Source organism: Narcine bancroftii, chromosome 4 (genome assembly GCF_036971445.1).
Source record: "Narcine bancroftii isolate sNarBan1 chromosome 4, sNarBan1.hap1, whole genome shotgun sequence".
Classification (NCBI taxonomy): Eukaryota; Metazoa; Chordata; class Chondrichthyes; order Torpediniformes; family Narcinidae; genus Narcine; species Narcine bancroftii.
In genome coordinates, this window is record NC_091472.1 from 192897471 (window position 1) to 192917040 (window position 19570).

General features: G+C 43.3%; 1 protein-coding gene across 12 annotated transcripts in view; it reads left to right on the forward strand.

Annotated features, from left to right (window-relative positions):
- The window catches only part of LOC138761396 (inner centromere protein), an 81235-nt gene that overhangs the window by 37239 nt on the left and 24426 nt on the right, over positions 1-19570 (forward strand). For 11 of the 12 annotated variants that reach the window (XR_011356298.1, XR_011356297.1, XR_011356299.1 and 8 more), the window contains 4 exons: positions 4143-4277; positions 8239-8471; positions 11448-11586; positions 17468-17554. Coding sequence is in view for 2 of the 12 variants with exons in the window: in XM_069933423.1 (XP_069789524.1) it covers positions 4143-4277; positions 8239-8471; positions 11448-11586; positions 17468-17554 (594 nt within the window). In the remaining 10 variants the exon portion in view is untranslated. The remainder of the gene's footprint in view (positions 1-4142; positions 4278-8238; positions 8472-11447; positions 11587-17467; positions 17555-19570) is intronic. The other variant, XR_011356305.1, reaches the window with a different exon arrangement.

Here is a 19570-nt window from a genome sequence, read left to right on the forward strand (position 1 = left end):
GGGGTGGTCCAGCAAGCAAAATGCTTCTCCCAACATAAAATCATTTTATATCCATCTCTTCACGGAGATTCAGTTCTTTCTCAAATCACATGATGGCACCAACGCTATTACAGCACCAGCACCTGGGTTTGGTATCCAGAAGAGGTGATGAGGAAACTGAGCAAACTTAAGATGGAGGTAAAGGCAATGGTGAGCTGCATCTATCTTGGTGAGAGATACCTGCACATGAGTCTTCAGCAGTGGTGCGGGGCGTTAAGATTGAGCAGCAGTGTGGGACGTTGAGGGTCAAGCAGCGTTGCGGGGCATGAGGCTCGGGCAGCGGTACAGGATGTTAGGCTCGAGCAGCGGTGCGGGGCGTGAGGGTGTAGCAGTTGTGTGGGAGCTGCAGTCAGTGACCATGTTTTGGACGGATTGATTGTTGACCTGTGTAGCCCTTAAGGTAGATCCAACAGAATGAAGTGCAAAGCAAAGAATACTGTGGAAAGATCGATAACCACTCCTGGGGAGTTCAAATTTTGCTTGAACTTCTCTCTGCTCTCAATTGATGTTCAGTGTCGATGTGGTAGTCCACTCTCGAGTTTCAGGAGATCTGAGCTTTGGGATTCTTTGTTCTGTCCCGAAGGTGGTCGTACAATGCTACTTCATAACACCTCTGTCCATGTGGGATGAGGAACCCTGACTGATCAGCCTGTTAACTTGATCACGAATAATACCACAGAAACGTGGTTGCAGCGTGGAGAGGATTGGGAATTAAATATCCAAAGATATCAGGGAATAAGGAAGGACAGGCAGCAAGGTAAGGGTGGTGGGGTAAGTGCACTTAGTTAAGGTGAGATCAGGGCAACAGTGAAAGATGATGCAAATTCTAGAGCAAGATGTTGAGTCCATCTGGGTTGAGATTAGGAATATTAAAGGGAAAAAAATTACGGATGGGAGTTATCTCCAGGCCACCTAATAATAATATTACAGTGGCACAGGGAATAAACCAAGAAATATCAGATCGGAGGCATGCAAGGATGGAACAGCAATTATTGTGGGGACTTGTGACATGCACATAGACTGGATGAATCAGATTGGTCAAGGCAACCTTGAGCGGGACTTCATAGAATGCATATATGATGGCTTTCTTAAACAGCATATACTGAACCTACAAGAGAATGTTGTATTTTGGATCTGGTCCTATGCAATGAGACAGGCAAAATTAGCAATCTTGTAGTTACGAATTCTCTTGGAAAGAGTAATCACAGTGTGATGGACTTTATCGTATAAATGGAGGGTGCAATTGTTTGGTCTAAAACAAGTGTGTGATGCCTAAACAAGGGAAACTACAAGGGGGTGAAGGAGGAGTTGGCCAGGGTAGACTGGGAACGCAGGCTATATTGGAGGGATGATTGAGGAAAGATGGAACACTTTCAAAGAAATTTTTCATGGTGCTCAACAAAAGTATATTCCAGTTAAAAGCAACGACAGTAAAGGTGGGGACAGCAGCTCTGGATAACTAAGGAAATCAAAGAAGGCATCAGATTAAACACTCATGCGTACAAAGTGGCCAAGAGCAGTTGGAAACTAGAAGAATGGGAAAGCTTTAAGAAGCAACAAAGAGCCACGAAGTGAGCAATAGAAACAGAGAGAGAAAGGATTAGCACAAAATATAAAAAAAGACAGTGTGGCGGTACGCCATTAGGCAGGCGGAACTGGCCCCGCTTGTCACGCACACAGCGGGGCAGCTGGCTAAAATGGTGCCGTCGGGTGTTTCTTCCCGACCTCGGCATCAGGCTCAGAAGCCCGCGCTTGGCGATCCACATGACGCCCCGGTGACGTTGGGGCCCCCCAGCATGGTTCTCAGCCAGATCTGGGCTGGGAATATAAGACCAGCCAGGAAGCCTGCAATAAGTTAGTTTTGCTCACTGAACTCAACCCATCTGGTTGTGCGATCCTTCAGTTAGCAGTGTAGCCACCTGCTACAACAGCAAATTTTTAATAATTCTGTAAAGTGCAAAAGGGTGGCTAAAGTGAAGGTTGGTCCCTTGGAAGATGAGAAGGTCGAGTTGATATTGGGTAATGAGGAAATAGCTGAGGCTTTGAATAACTATTTTGTGTTGGTATTAACAATTGAGGACATGGCAAAGACAAATGTTATGGATGTGATGGGTGATGAGGACATAGATGTAATAGCTCTCACTAAAGAGGTGGTACTGAGAAAATTAAGGGACTAAAGATAGGTAAATCCCCTGGTCCCGATGGAATACATCCCAGGGTACTGAAAGAAATGGCAGAAGTTAGAGTGGGGGCTTTGGTGCTAATTTACCAAAATTCTTTGGACTCTGGGTAGGTCACAGCGTATTGGAAGATGGCAAATGTCACGACACCATTCAAAACAGGATGCAGGCAAAAGGAAGGGAACTATAGGTCAATTAGTTTAACATCTGTAGTTGGGAAAATGCTGGAAGCTTCATTAAAGAAGAATGTGAGGCATCTGCAGTGAAATGGATCCATCAGGCAGATGCAGCATGGATTCAGCAAAGCTAGGTCCTGTTTGACAATTATACTGGAGTTCTTTGAGGCTCTAATAAGCAGGGTAGATAGAGGGGAGCAGATGGTCATTGTTTACCTGGATTTCCAGAAGGTTCCGTGTAAAAAACACACAGAAGATAAGGATGCTTGAAGTTTGGGGTGATGTATTAGCATGGATTGTAGATTGGTTAACCAATAGAAAGCAGAGAATTGAGGTGTTTTTCTAGTTGACAATCAGTGGTGAGCGTGATGCTGCAGGAGTCAGTGGTGGGCCCCCAACTGTTCATGATGTATATAAACGATCTGTAGTAGACTGGGATTCACTAGAAGTGTCCTGTACTGACGACTGGTCCTGCCTCCAGCTCCTCCCCCAGAAGCTTGTATATAACTCTGGTTTCTTGCCTAAGCCCTGAACCCTTCTGAAGCCTATTCATGAACTCTACCACATATGTTGTAAGCTAATAAAAGTGTTAGTTCTCCCCTCCAGTTGAGTGTGAGCTTTTAATCTATGCTGCACAACTTGGAAGTGGGGGTAGAGTGTAGTGTATCTAAGTTTGCTGAAGACATTAAATTGTATGGAAAAGCAAATTGTGCAGAGAACACAGAGAGTCTGCAGAGAGATATACAATAGATCGGTTAAATGATTGGGCAAGGGCCTGGCAGATGGAGTACAATGTTGGTAAATGTGAGGTTATCCACTTTGGAAGGATAAATGAAAGATCAGATTATTATTTAAATGGCTCATGACTGCAGCATGCTGCCATGCAGAGGACTTGGGAGTGCTTGTGCATGAAATGGAAAAGGTTGGTTTGCAGGTGCAGCAGGCTATCAAGATGGGAAATTGAATATTGGTCTTCATTACTAGAGGGATTGAATTTAAGAGCAGAGAAGTTATGCTGCAACTGTACAAGGTACTGGTAAGGGCACATCTAGAATACTGCATGCAGTTCTGGTTTCCTTACTTGAGGAAGGATACACTGGCTTTGGAGATTGATGCAGAGGAGGTTCACCAGGTTGATTCCAGTGATGAAGGGGTTACTCTTTGAGGAGAGATTGAGTTGACTGGGACTGTACTCACTGGAATTTAGAAGGCTCAGAAGAGATCTTATAGAAACATATAAAATTATGAAAGGCTTAGATAAGATAGAGGTAGGTAAGTTGTTCCCATTGGTGGAGGAAACCAGAACTAGGGGACATAGCCTCAAGATTCTGGGCAGTAGATTTAGGACGAGATGAAGAAGGACTACTTTTCCCAGAGGGTGGTGAATCCAAGGAATTTGCTGCCCATTGAAGCAGTGGAGGATACCTCAGTAAATTCCTTTATATAAGACAAGGTTGGATAGATTTTTACATAGTAGGGGAATTAAGGGGTATGGGGAAAAGGCAGCTAGGTTGAGATGAGCCTATCATCAGATCAGCTATGATCTCATTGAATGGCAAAGCAGGCTTGATGGGCCAGATGGCTGACTTCTGCTCCTATTTCTTACATTCTTAATTTCAAACTTGTGTGGTTTTCCTATTTGAGAGTTACTCATATACATGTATGCACTGTGTGTACATGTGTGTACCTGTTTGCACATGTTTGTGTTTCTCTTCTTCCCTCCCCCCCTCCCCACCCCCACCCCCAGGTCCAAAATGCCCTGACCCTGGAATACAGGACCTGGAGCAAGGATTGGGAGAAACAGCTCCAACAACATCAATTGTCTCTGAAAGAGGAAAATGAAAGAACCATTCATCAGACAAAGGAGCTGCAGAAAGAACAGGTGAGCTCCCTGGCGTTACAAATTATAATGATGGAGTTGCAGAGGGTTGGCATGTTTTAAAACAATACTAGGATAAATGAGTGGCTCTACTGCTGATTAGTTCGACAATGCAAGTCCTACAGGAATCTTGTCAGTGTGGTTAGAAATGGAGTGACAGATCCTCCTGCAACTCAAAATTATACACAGGCATCGACAATTCACTCACAGGATGAGTGAATGAAACTTTTTCTCAATAAAAGGGCAGACTATTATTTGGATGGGGGATGATTCAAAATTCGGAGGTGCAAAGGGACTTGGGAGTCCTCATGCAGGATACCCTAATGGTTAACCTCCAGGTGGTGAAGAAGGGCATTCATAGCTATAGGTAAAAGATATAAGAGCAGGAATGTGATGTTGAGGCTTTATAAGGCACTGGTGAGGCCTCTTTTGGAGTACGGAGTACACTTTGGGATCCTTATTTAAGAAAGGATGTGCTGGCATTGGAGAGGGTTCAGAGAAAATTGACAAGAATGATTCCTGGAATGAAGGGATGAGCATGTGAGGAATGTTTGACGTCTCTTGGACTGTACTCATTGGAGTTCAGAAGGGGAGACACGGTTGGCATTGTGGTTAGCACAATACCTTTACAGCACCAGCGATTGGGACTGGGGTTCGAATCCTGCATGGTATATATGGAGTTTGTACATTCTCCCTGTGTCACCCTGGGTTTCCCCAAGGATTTTGTGCTTTGTTTCCTCCCACCATTTGATACATACCAGGGGTGTAGGTTAATTGGGTGTAAATTGGGCAGCATGGACTCGTGGGCCGAAATGGCCTGTTACCGTGCTGTAATGGCTAAATTTAACGAGGGGGGAACCAAGAACCATAGAACATTACAGCACAGAACTATCATTCTGTCTAGTCCCAACGACTTGCACCCAGTCCAAAGCCCTCCAAACTCCTCCCATCCATGTACCTGCCCAAATTTTTCTTATGTTAAAATTGAGCCTGCATTCACCACTTCAGCTGACAATTCATTCTACACTCCCCTACTCTCTGTGTGAAGATGTTTCCCCTAAACTTTACTCTTTTCACTCTTAACTGACGTCCTCTGGTTTGTATCTTACTGAACCTGAGTATAAAAAGCCAAGTTTCATTTACTCTCTCTATACACCTCATAATTTTGTGTTCCTCTCTATCAAATCTCCCTCATTCTTTGAAGCTCCATGGAATAAAGTCCTAACCTGTTTAATTTTTCCCTGAGTTCCTAAATTCCCGGTAACATCCTAGTAAATCTTTGCACTCTTTCTATCTTTATTAATATCTTTCCTGTAGTTAGGTGACCAAAACTGTACACAGTACTCCAAATTTGGCTTCTCCAATGTCTTATACAACTTTCTATACTCAATACTTTGATTTATGAAGATCGATATGCCTAAACTTCTTTACAACACTATTAATCTGTGACCACTTTCAGGAAATTATGTATCTATTCCCAGGTCCCTCTGTTCTACCGCAATACTCAATGACTACCATTTACCATTTATGTCCTACCTTGGTTTGTCCTTCCAAAATGCAACACCTCATACTTGTCTGCATTACATTCCATCTACCATTTTCAGTCCATTGTTCCAGCTGATCTAAGACCCCTGAAAGCTTTGAAAGCCTTGCTTGCTGTCCACCACACCTCCAATCTTTGTGACATCTGGAAACTTGCTGATCCAATTTACATCATTATCATCCAGATTATTGATATAGATGACAAATAACAATGGTCCCAGCACTGACCCCTCAGGCACACTACTACAGTGCCCTCCATAATGTTTGGGACAAAAACACTTTTAAAATTCCTTTATTTGCTACTGTACTCCACAGTTTTAAATTTGTAATCAAACAATTTGCATGTAATTAAAGTGCACATTCCAGATTTTATTCAAGGTTATTTGTATACATTTTGGTCTGACCATGTAGAAATTACATTTTTTATACATAATCCCCACATTTCAGGACACCATAGCGTTTGGGACATTTGGCTTCACAGGTGTTTGTGACAACTCAGGTATATTTAATTGCTTCATTGGTGTAGGTATAAGAGAGCTAGGCTTGGTTCAAAGCTTTTGATCACCTTTGTAGTCTGTAGTTGCCATTTTTCAACGAGGAACAGAGTTGTACCAATGAAAGTCAAAGAAGCCATTATGGGGCTGAAAAACAAGAATAAAACAGTAAGAGACATCGACCAAACCTTAAGGTTACTAAAGTCAACTGTTTGGAACATCATTAAGAAGAAAGAGCGTGCTGGTGAGGTCAGTAATCGCAAAGGGACTGGCATTACAGAGAAGACCCCCACTGCTGATGACAGAAGAATTCTCATCATAATGAAGAGAAATCCCCAAACATATGTCCAACAGATCAGAAACACTCTTCATGAGGCAGGTATGGATGTGTCAATGACTACTGTCAGACATGTGTTTGGGGATTTTTCTTCATTATGATGAGAATTCTTCTTTCATCGGCAGTGGCGGTCTTCCTCAGAATACTAGTCCCTTTGTAATTACTGAGTTCACCGGTACTGTCTTTTTTCTTAATGGTGTCCCAACTGTTGATTTTGGTAATCCTAAGGTTTAGGTGATGTCTCTTACTGTTTTAAACTTGTTTTCTTCTTTGACATTCATTGGCACATCTCTGATCCTCATTGAAAAATGGCAACTGGACTCCAAAGGAGATCAAAGGCTTTGAAGCAAGCCTAGCTCTATTGTACCTGCACCAATGAAACAATTAAACATACCTGAGTTGTTCCAAACTCCTGTGAAGCCAAATGTCCCAAACATTATCATGCCCTGAAATGAGGGGACTATGTATAAAAAGTGCAGTAATTTCTACATGTTCAAAGCAAAATGTATACAAATAATCTTGAATAACATCTGCAATGTGCACTTTAATTACATGTGAATTATTTGATTACAAATTTTAAACTGTGGAGCACAGGGGCAAATAAAGGGAAAAAAGTGTCTGTGCTAAACATTATGTAGGACACTATAATCACAGGCCTCAGTGTGAGAAGCAATCATCAAATACCACTCTCTGGCTTCTCCCATATAGCCAATGTCGAATCCAATTTACTACCTCACCATGAATTACTTATACCTTGAAGAAGGGCTCAGGCCTGAAACGACATCTCTGAGGGACGCTGCAAGGCCTGCTAAGTTCCTGTGATTTTACTACAGATGCTGTTTCATTCCTGTCCTACATTGACAAGCCAGTATGCACATCGGAGACTTCCTGATAAAGCAAGAGTTTGTGTTGATAATATGGAACATTTTGAATAAAACAATATGATTAGGCAGAGGCAACATGATTTGCAAAAGAAAAATCATGTTTGACGAACCTGCCAGCTAATGTGATCGTTGGAGCTAGTGAATGTGGTGTAGTAAGACGTAGAAGTCTTTCTCGAAGGTTCCACACATTATCTCATTAGAATCGGGTGCTAAAACACCAACTGGGATTGACAAATGAGTATTGGACAGAAGGCAAAGTGGGAGGAATTTGGGATAGAGGATAGGAGGGAGGATAGCAGAGGGGTCTGAGCTTGGGTAGCAGTGAAAGGAGAAGATGTTCTCCTGAGTATTGGAAACTTCTGATCCAGGCCTGTGGGAGTAGAGTAGGTTGGTGTAACGTTGTGTATACTGATGGGAGGATTAGGGGTGGGGGGTCAGAGGCCTTGGCAGGAAAAAAGGAGTCTGGCCCTGAATATTATGGGGACCACCGGATGGGGTGGATCTCAATGGACGGAGCGATCCAACCAGACAGGGAGAACATCATTACCCCACTGAATGGGGTGAACCTCACGACCCCACTGAACTGGGAGACCTGACCCTGGAGGGTGGGGCGGTGATACAGGTATTTTTGGGCTCACCTTTATTTTCAGTATCACTCAAATCACACTGAATGGTTTTAAATTTTATCGTTGCCTTTCTGTGTCCAGGAGAAAGAGCGGGAAGTCAAGAGATTGGCACATAAGATAGTGCAAACAGAGGAAGAATTGACTCATCTGTGGTCTAGGAGCAGTGAGCAGGAAGCCCAGGAGCAGAGGGAGCAGGCCAGAAGATCGTTGGTATCTGAGGTCAGGATGGAGTGTGAACGCATCCAAGCCTTGATTCAGAGGGCAAGAGAACGGGCACTGGGAGAGATCGACAGCCTCCCATCCAATACCCAAGGGTAGGTGCCGTCCTCTGCTATCTCCAATCCTCAGGATAGATAATGCAACAGGACATAAACAGCAAGATTAAATAGAGAAAGAAACTAGACCAGTTGGAAAACCAGAAAATAGTGAACAGAGAAGTGATTGATGTGTTGGGTAATGTCGTCAAGAAGGTGAAGTCCAGGAACAGGAAATGTCTATGATAGGGAGAAAGTTGTCCAGGTAGTTTTTTTTCACAGATACAATTTTTTTTTAAACAAATAGAACAGATAGAGCAAGTTACAGTCACATTTGTGGAGAGAGGAAGAAGTTGTTCTGATAACCCTGTGATTTCAGCTGTTCTAGAACCTGAGAAGTCGTCTCTTCTGACCTCATCCTTCCTCTCCCCTCATCCAATCCCTTCCCACTTCAATCCTTGCACCTCAAATGCCCTCCACCACTTTGACTGTCCCCAGTTTCTTGGTCCCAACTCATTCATCTCCACCTTTGACATTCATCTTCATCCTGGGACCATTCCAGCCCACATGGAACATCTCCTTATACTCCACTCATTTTCTTCAGGTTGTTCATGAAGCTATAGGAACTCCCGTGGCCTTTTGCTGCATTGGAAGGCTCCTTGCATCTGTCCCATTCAAATTTTCCTACCACTCTGATTGAATTGGTGGTGATTTCTACACTGGTACAAAGTTTGAGAAATTGCTGTAAATTTCCAGCCTTTTCTCTTTTCCCATGGACAATATCTAACTCTTCCTTTCTTGACATCTCGATCTCCAAGAGACAGGTAGATGACCAATCCCCATTATAATTCTGACTCCCACAGTGATTTTCATCACCCTACCTACTGTGCAATGTCCAGCCATATCTCAGGTCCCATCTGTGACAATGCTTTCCACCCCAAAGCCTTTTCCCTTTACCACAGCTTTTCCTCCACCACAACCTTGGGTTAACTACTTTCCATTCGTTTGCTTACAATCCCTTTCCTTCCCATCAGAACATGGATAAATCTAGACATACAGTACAGTAACAGGCCCTTCCAGCCCTCGACCTCGTACCACCCAAATTCCCCAATTAACCTACAACCCCCATACATTTTGAAGGGTGGGAGGAAACTGGAGTGCCCAAAGGAAACCCACGCAGACATGAGGAGAATGGACAACCTCTTTACAGATAGCGCTGGATTCGAAACCTGGCTGCTGGTGTGGTAATAGTGTTGCACTAACTGCTACACTAACTGTACCACTCATAAGGATTCCCTTGCTCTCATCTTCTGTCTAACCATCTCTGTATTCAGTGGACCTATCTCCAAATTTGCTGCCACTTCCACGCGAAACATCATCCCCTCTCCTCACAACATTCCATGGGGCCATTCACGGTGTGTTCCTCCTCTCCTCGCATTCTTCCACTCAGCTGCAACACCTTCCCCTTTTCCTCTTCTTTTCCCACCAGTCAAGGACTCCTTGCAGCTGAAGCTATGATTCACTTGGACTTCCAAGGAGTGCACTGTTTGGTGCTCATGATGTAACATTGAATTGAAAGAACCAAAGGCCATCAATATAAAAAGAAATGAAGACTGGGTCACTTAAGGAGATACAGTATACATTGTTAGAGATGTCAGCTCAATGGCTTGGTTGTGACTGAACAGATTTATAGCCAGAACCACCAGGCTGAGAAACAGCTTCTTCCCACAGGCAGTGAGACTGCCGAATGACCAAAGGATATACAGTGCAAACCCTCCGAGACGCCACTATTGATTAATCAATATTTATTTATATATGTATATACTGCATATGTATCGTTTATCTGTATCTATTTTATCTCTGGATGTGCGTCTGTGTGTTTTGCACTGAGGACCGGAGAACGCTGTTTTGTCGGGTTGCACTGTCCAATTGGATGATAATGAACTTGAGAATTCCAAAAGGAGCTGTAGAGGTCAGTGAATTGGAGCATCACCAACTCGGAGAGAATGTTTGGAGGTTCTACTCTCTTGCTTGCAGTATGCTTGCATATGTCTGACTCGAGACCCAAGCATGGAGAATCTTGAGGACCAAGATAAGTGAATGGACTCAAGAACGTGTTCCCTTCTCTCCTGTTTCTGGAATGATCTGATGTTGGTCCCGGCATGGAGCTGCAGCCAAAGTAACCAACGCTGCAGTTGTATTCAATATTTGTGAAGCATCTTGAATTTGCAAATCCAGATCTATGATACCATGACACCATAAGGCAGAAATAGGCCTTTCAATCCATCAAGTCTAACCTGCCATTCAATCATGAGCTGATCCTTTTTCCCACTCAGCCCCATTGTTCTGTAACTTTTGATGCCTTGGCTAATCAAGAACCTATCAATTTCTGCCTTGAATACACCCAATGACTTGGCGTCCACAACCGCCTGTGGCAATACGTTCCACAGATTCACCACCCTCTAGCTAAACAAAATCCTCCGCAACTCTGTTCTAAGTGGACACCCTTCAATCCTGAGGTTGTGCCCTCTCCCACTGTGGGAAGCAACCTTTCGACGTCTACTCTGTCTACATCTTTCAACATTCCAAATGTTACAATGTGACCCCCTCCACCATTCTCCTAAATTTCTACAAGGATAAACCAAGAGCTGTCAAAGACTCTTCATTTGATCACCCTTCCATCCCCAGAATCATCCTTGTGAACCTCCTCTGAACCCGCTCTGTTAGCACATCTTTTCTTGAATGAGCCCAAAACTGCTCACAATACTTTGTGAGGTCTCACATATAAAGTCTCAACATCATACCTCTAGTCTTAAATTCTATATCTCAAGCATCTTAATTTTATTATTCATCCTTCAGTTCTTGGTTGGATTTTGGCTCCATTATTTTCTTGATCCCAGACTTGCTTTCAAAAACCTTGCCCCAACCAAGCCAAATAAAAATGGCCAAAAACAAATTTCTACCCTTCTTCTATTGAGGGGAGTGCACTTGAAGGAAAGTCTGCTCTGTTTAATAGAAATGCCTGCTACTTTGCAGAAGGCCATCACAGATGACACTGGAGGAAGCTCTTCGCACGCTGCGTAGAGTTGGTGAGGATATTCACCAACTTGTTACAGACCTGCATCAGGAACTGGAGACCCAGTGGCAGGAAAGTCATTATCCTCGGAGGCACCAGGTACCGGATGTGTTGTAGATTTTGCCTGTGCCTAATATAAAGTAGATCATTTTTCTGTGTTTTTGTTCAATAAGAGATCATTTTTACAGCCTGAGTGTGTGCTTAAAAGGGGGAGGGGTGTAAAAATGATCTCTTATTGAACAAAAACGCAGAAATGCTGAAGGAACTCAGCAGGTCATGCAGTGTTTATAAGAGGCAAAGATGTATAACTGTTTCATGCCTGAGCCCTTCAAAGTATGAGCAAAAAGCAGGCAGGTACCTGAACTAAAAGAACAGGGCAACAGTCAAAAGTTTTTAATTGGATTTAGAGAGGAGGCCAGAGAGAGGAAAGGAGAGGATTGATTGGAATTGGGGGTGGGGGGAGGGGGTTGTTCGGTGAATGCAGAGCTGGGGTAAAGGAGACAGTGGGAAAAGTGAAGAGAGTGTTACGAGCCCAGAGGACCCCAAAACCTAGTAGCAATAGATATTCACCAAGACAAATGGTTACTTAAACAAAAGTTGCTTTTAATTATCTTTAAACATGAAAACAGAATTACACTAACTTATAACTATTAACTGACTTTACCTAACTTAACCCCCTTCTAATTCTAAACGTACGTGTATGTAATGTGTGTGTAAGTTCAGAAAAGTTCTTTGGTTCACAGTCCAATCTCACTTCTCATTCCTCCAAGTTCACTGGTTGCAGGCAATTCCTATACTGTGCACAGAATTTAACATTTATCACGTTCACCAGACTTTGGTGCTCGAAAGGTAAATGGTTATCGACCAGGAAGGTTCTTGATGGTTTTCAGAGAGAGATGTGTGTTCCAGAACATCCACAACTGAGATAATTCCATCAGTCACCTCAGTATCTTGCTGACGAAACTTGCCCCATCAGGGTTCTCCAGGTAATAACCTCTTTCTTTCAGGTCACCAAAGAGTTCCTTTCTATTTCTCTTATTCCAAGTGAAAAATTAGACAGCCAGTCCTCTCCTCTTGCATGAATCACAAGGGCTTTGACCAGGGTGTCTTCCAAAAGCTTGCCAGTTTGTCCTGTTTCAGTCCCAGCCACTTCTGCTGGCTGACATTGTCAAATGATCTCTGCTTCTCTCTCACTCATTGAGACTGAGAGAAAGCTTGTTTGACTCTCTCTGCTTGCAAAATCACATGACCCTCTTCCAACAGCAAAACTCTCCTGCAGACAACAGTGGCTCCTGCCTGCTCTTTCATCTGTTGCCTTGATAAACAATAATCCATTAGTGATGTCTCTGGAGCACTCTTCAAAGCATTTGCAAAAAGGTGTGAGAAGCCACTATGTCTCCAGTATTTCAAATGAGATCTGTTTTAAAGTGTTTGCATGTGACCTACTCTAACAAACCCTTCCCAATTTATCTCCCAGAAATGGTGGGTGGGGCGGGGGCTAACGGAAACAAGTTCCTCCAGCATTTCTGTATATTTACTACAATCAGTGTCTGCTGTTTGGGACACTTTATTCAGTTGTGCATTAATTGTACATTCAACCTGAAAAGGTATGTGTTATAGTGAACAACTGGTATGAATTTAATACAATTGCTCAGTGGTCTGAAGCACAGTGTCTGCAGACTGTCGTGTTTTGCTCTTATTGAACACCTCATCATGAAGAGAACTTCCTAACTGCTAACAGAAACATCATGATTCAAAGAGGGCAATATTAATAGCAGTTTTACACATACACAGAAGAAATCCTCAATGGGATTTTTACAAACACAAAATAAATCTGCAATTTAAAGGATTTGGAAAAGTAATTGCTGGATTGAATGTATTTTTGTAGAAAAGGCTTGCATTGAAACAGTGTTAATGATAAGACAAATACTGTATAACATTTTAAAACTTAATCCTAGACATACATCATGCTCAGTCTCTCCGGCCCACACTGCTCAAAAACACCAATTACCCTTCAGTTTTTGTAAGTTGGGAGAAAACTGGAGCACCTGGAGGAAACCCACGCAGGTCTTGGGGAGAACACACAAACTCCTTACAGACAGCGCTAGATTCACACCTGGGTTGGTGGTGCCGTAATAGTGTTGCTCTAACCACTACGTTATCTGTATGCTTTAAGGATTATTATTGTCCAGGGTGTGGTGTCATCTTCAATGCAAATCTCATTAGTTCTGTTAATCCATTAATTGTGCATGTTAATACAGTACTCTCTTTTTCATTGTGGAACTTGCTGTTCCATTGCAACCTACAGTAAAAGGCCCCTCCATAGGTTCTGATCATTTCAGTTACTTTGTGCAATGTTGTCCTGCGCTTCTTACAGCCATGAAGCCCTTGCAGAATCAGCTTTTTGCCCTTTGTAGAACTGGGGACGGCACAGTTAGCGTAGCAGTTCGCATAAAACGATTACACCATCAGTGGCCCAGATTTGAATCTGGCTCTTCTGTAAGGAGTTTGTAAGTTCTCCCTGTGTCTGCATGGGTTTCCTCTGGGTGCTCTAGTTTCCACCCATCCTCCAAAACCTATGGGGATTGTAGGTTAATTGGGGTATTCGGGCAGTACGGTCTCGTGGGCTGGAAAGGTCAATTCAACTAATTCTGGTGAGCTGAGGGTGATGGAGAATTCCAAACCATGCTCTATGGCCAACCAAAGGTTGGAAATTAAGGGTTCAATAAAATTGATAGGTGGATAAGGAATAAGGTAGGGAGCTGAAAAGAAGGACCGCAAAGGAGGTAATCTCTGGATTAGTTCCTGTGCCATATAATAGTGAGGGCAAGAATAGAATCAGGTGGAGGTTGAATGCGTGGCTAAAGGGATAGAGTAGGGGCCAGGGATTCCTTCTTGGATCACTGGGACCTATTCTGTGGGGGAGGTGGGACCTATACCGAACGGATGGGTTGCATCTGAATCCCAGAGGGACCAGGATCCTGGTGGGGGCGTTTGCTAGGGCTGCTAAGGGGGCTTTAAGCTAATATGGTTGGGGGAAGGGGTCCATGTAAGGGAGGCCAGCAGAGAGAGGTTTTGTCAGCAAAGAGAAAAGGCTTGTAGACAAAATTTGGGGGCAGAAAGGCAGTTGATAGAGGAGGAAAGAGATCGGTGCTATGATGGAGGAAGGATGATGGTAACAAATAATAGTGTGGACAGTAAAGAGGGGGATAGGCAGAAGGTAAGATATGGTAAATCTCTGAAATGCATTTACTTCAGTGCTAGGAGTATTGTAAGGAAGATGGACTAGCATGGTGGCAGTTCGTGAGATGTGGTTGCAGGAGGGATGTGACTGGCAGCTAAATATTCTGGAATTTTGCTGCTTTAGGTGTGATAGAATTGGAGGGGTGGGGGGGTGTGTGGCATTACTTGTCAGAGAAAATATTACAGCAGTGCTGAGGCATGATAGATTGGAGGGCTCGTCAAGGGAGGTGGTATGTGTGGAATTAACAAATAGGAAAAGTGAAGTTACAATTATAGGGGTGTATTGACAGTGATTTTTCAACAGTCACTGGAGGAAGGTGTGGTGCCACGGGATTGGTGTGTTGCAAACGTGGTTCCTCTGTTTAAAAAGAACTCCAGGTGTAGGCCCAGCAATTATTGGCCAGTATGTTTGACATCGGTGGTGGGTAAACTAATGGAAAGTATTCTTAGAGATAATATGTATAAGTATCTAGAGGGGCAAGAGACACCCAACATGGGTTTGTGAGGGGAAGGTCATGTTTGACACATCTTTTTTGAATTTTTTGAGGAAGTGACTAAAAAGGTTGATGAAGGTAGAGCAGTAGACATGATCTATTTGGATTTCAGTAAGGCTTTCGATAGGTTCGAGATGTAAGATTGGTTAAGGAAGGTTCAGGCACTAGGGATTAATATTGAGATAGTCAGATGGGTTCAACAGTGGCTAGAAGATAGGCACCAGAGAGTCATAGTGGACAACTGTCTGTCAGGATGGAGGCCGGTGAAGGGCGGTGTGCCTCAGGGATCGGTGTTGGGTCCCTTGTTGTTCATCATTTACATTAATGATTTGGATAATGGAGTGGTAAATTGAGTGAGTAAATATGCAGATGATACAAAAATAGGGGGAGTTGTGGATAGTGAGGAGGGTTTTTGGGAACTACAGAAGGATTTGGACGCTCAGAAGAGTGGGCTGAAAGGTGGCAGATGGAGTTTAATGTAGATAAGTGTGAAGTGTTTCATTTTGGGAAGAATAATCAAAACAGGACACATGCAGTGAAGGGGAGGGCATTGAGGATGCAGAGGAACAGAGATCTTGGAATAACGGTTCATCATTCTTTGAAAGTGGATTCTCATGTAGATAGGGTGGTGAAGAAGGCTTTTGGTATGCTGGCCTTTATAAATCATAGCATAGAATATAGGAGCTGGGAGGTGATGTTGAGACTGTTCAAGGCATTGGTAAGGCCAAGTTTGGAATATTGTGTGCAGTTCTGGTCGCCAAATTATAGGAAGGATATCAATAAGAGAAGATTTACTAAAATGTTGCTTGGATGGCAGTATCTAGAATACAGTGAAAGATTGAGTAGATTGGGTCTTTATTCATTGGAACGTAGAAGGTTGAAGGGGGATTTGATAGAGGTATATAAAATTATGAGGGGGATAGATAGAGTAGATGTGAATAGGCTCTTCCCTTGAGGGGAGGTGAGATTGGAACGAGGGGTCATAAGTTAAGGTTTAGAAGTAACATAAGAGGAAGCTTCTTCACTCAGAGTGGTGGCTGAATGGAAAAACCTTCCAGAAGAGGTGGTTGCAGCAGGGTCAATTTTGTCATTTAAAAGGAGGTTGGATGGTTATGGACAGGGAGCAGGTTGGTGATTCACTTAAATCAGTGTGGACTAGAAGAGCCAATATGGCCTGTTTCCTTACTGTAATTGTTATATGGTAATATGATACAAGTAAAGAAATAGGCAAGGGAGGTTGAAGTTCAGAGAATGCCCATGGTGGGGAAATTGGGTGAGATGATAATGGTCTGAAGGGGAAATGGGGAGGTGGGACCTGTACAACTCTTGTTAGTCATCCAGCACAGATCCTGAGACATGGGTCCGAACATATTTGCAATGAATCCACGATGAATATGAATGAGTTTGCTCATTTCCTTTGCCTCACCTTCACTCAGGCACATTCTGCTGCACTTGAATTAAGCAGAGACCAAGCAAGGATGAAAACCCAATCCAGACCCTGCTCTACCTTTGTAATTTCTCATCCGAAAGGAAAACCATGTTTGACGTGCAAATTTAACTTAAGTGCGGCCAAGACAATTGGCTATTTGGCCACAGTAGTGGAGCAAAGAAAATCCTGGATGTGGAAGAGATGAGGAGATCAGAGGATTATGGGGCAAGAGTTAGAGATACAGAGGGGCAAACCCATGGGTGCATTTGAAAACAATGATGGAAGGATTTACATCAAATCATTCAAAAACTATTGGTATGCTACTGTGCTTTAACAAATTAATTAAAACAACAATTGTTTTCAGCATTTGATAGCCCAGCCAAGGGAACTTGTATTTCTGCCTAAAGATGCAGAGCAAACTTTCTGATCTGAAATACAGAAAAGCTAATAACATGTCAAAAGCACTGAGACTATCATAGCAAGTGGTCCCAAGGAGACACACCATGAGGCTATCAATGCTAGAATCTGCGAAGAAAGAAAACAATATGCCGGAGGACTCGGTGGGTTGAGCCCATCGATTGATGTTTTGGGTCAGAAACCTTCAAGACAAGACCACTCTTATTCTCCCACTGATGCTGCTCGATCTGCTGAGTTCCTCCAGAGTACTGTCCTTTGCTCTGAGGTCCCAATGACGACAGTCCCTGGGCAATAGGGCGGGTATTTAGTACCTTCAGTAGTAGTTCTGTAACATTGTTGCACGACCCATCAACTCTCCCATTTATTTGCAAATCCAATTTTTTTTTGCGGTTTTTAGGAACGAGAGGTTAAACAACAGCAAGGAGAATGTTTTTCACGAGAGGAAGGAAAGGCTCTGGCTGCTTTTGAAGACAGGTTGATCCAGGTAATTCTATCCATTCGCTATCTCTGGGTTATTCCTCAATTTCATGAGTGATAATGGTATTTTGAGAAAGAGTAGATTGTTACTTTAAACACCGTCGCACAAAGAACTCCTGTGATTGGCCTGAGTTCTTGAAAGAAAAGAAAGCTTGCATTTATATAATATCTTTCATGATCTCACAATATCTTGGTTCTTTTTGCAAAGTAGTCAGTGTTGTAATGTAGAAGTAGTGGCAGCCATCATCAATTGCTTTATTTGTCCCAGGCTCAAGTTCATCAGGATTCTCTTCTTTGTTTTAACACCCACCTGAGAGGTTTAACCTCTCACCTGAAAGGCCGCACTTTCAAAGAGTGAAGCACATTTATTGGACTTGTGCATGTCTGTGTTGTGGAGCTTGATCCCGTGGCCTGCTTATTCATGTTTACTTGGTGCTGGCATTGGTGTAATGTCTTAAATTCTGTTTCTGCCCCAAAATCTAATGTTTTAATTTCAATAGAGCAGTTCACGAGCAAATGGCGGGGTAGACTCGAGGGGGTGAATAACCTAGTTCTGCTCCTATGTCTTATGGTCTTGTAATTCTGTCAAGGTGCTGGAGTTGTTGGCCATTGAAACCAGTCAAATCCATCTCGTGGTTTGCCCCATGAGAGTCTTCCATGATAACCAAGGGAATGAGACATGCTGTGCTCTAATTCAGAAGCCCAAAACAAGAATCAGGACCACCAATTTTAGTTGGGGGAGGGGTAGGAAGGATTAGCAGTGAGGATGGATATCTTAAAGCTTATTATTATAGAAACATAGAAATCCTACAGCACAATACAGGCCCTTCAGCCAACAAAGTTGTGCCAAACATGTCCGTATCTTAGGGTTTCCCATAGCCTTCCATTTTTCCAAGCTCCACGTACCTATCCAAAAGACCCTATCGTAGCATCCTCCATCACTGTTGCCAGCGGCCCATTCCACACACCCACCACTCTCTGCACAAAAAACTTACCCCTGACATCTCCTCTGTGCCTACTCCGCAGCACTTTAAACCCATGTCTTCTTGTGGCCACCATTTCAGCCCTGGGAAAAGCCTCTTACTATTTACAATCTATGCCTCTCATCATCTTAAGCACCTCTATCAGGTCACCTCTCATCCTCTGCTGTTCCAAGGAGAAAAGGCCAAGTTCATTCAACCTGCTTTCATAAGGCATGCTCCCTAAACCAGGCAACATCCTTGTAAATCTCCTCTGGATCTTTTCTACGGCTTCTACATCCTTCTGATAGTGAGGGGACCAGAAATGAGCACATTACTCCAAGAGGGGTCTGACCAGGGTCCTATATAGTTGCAATATGATTTCTTGGCTCCTAAATTCAAATCCACAATTAATGAAGGCCAATACACCATATGCCTTCTTAACCATGGAATCAACCTGCACAGCTGCTTTGAGCATCCTATGGACTCAGACCCCAAGATCCCTCTGATCCTCCACATTGCCAGTAGTCTTACCATTAATACTCTATGTTCTCCCATCATATTTGACCTACCAAAATGAACCACTTCACACTTACCTGGCTTGAACTCCATCTGCCACTTCTCACCCCGGTTTTGCATCCTATCAATGTCCCGCTGTAATCTCTGATAGCTCTCCACACTGTCCACAACACCCCTAACCTTTGTGTCACCCGCAAAATTACTAACCTATCCCTCCATCTGCCACATCTCAGCCCAGTTTTGCATCCTATTAATGTCCCGCTGTAACCTCTGACAGCTCTCCACACTGTCCACAACACCCCTAACCTTTGTGTCACCCGCAAAATTACTAACCTATCCCTCCATCTGCCACATCTCAGCCCAGTTTTGCATCCTATTAATGTCCCGCTGTAACCTCTGACAGGCCTCCACACTATCCATAACACCCCAACTTTTGTATCATCTGCAAACTTACTAACCCACCCCTCCACTTCCTCATCCAAGTCATTTATAAACATCACGAGGAGTAAGGGTCCCAGAACAGATCCCTGAGGAACATCACTAGT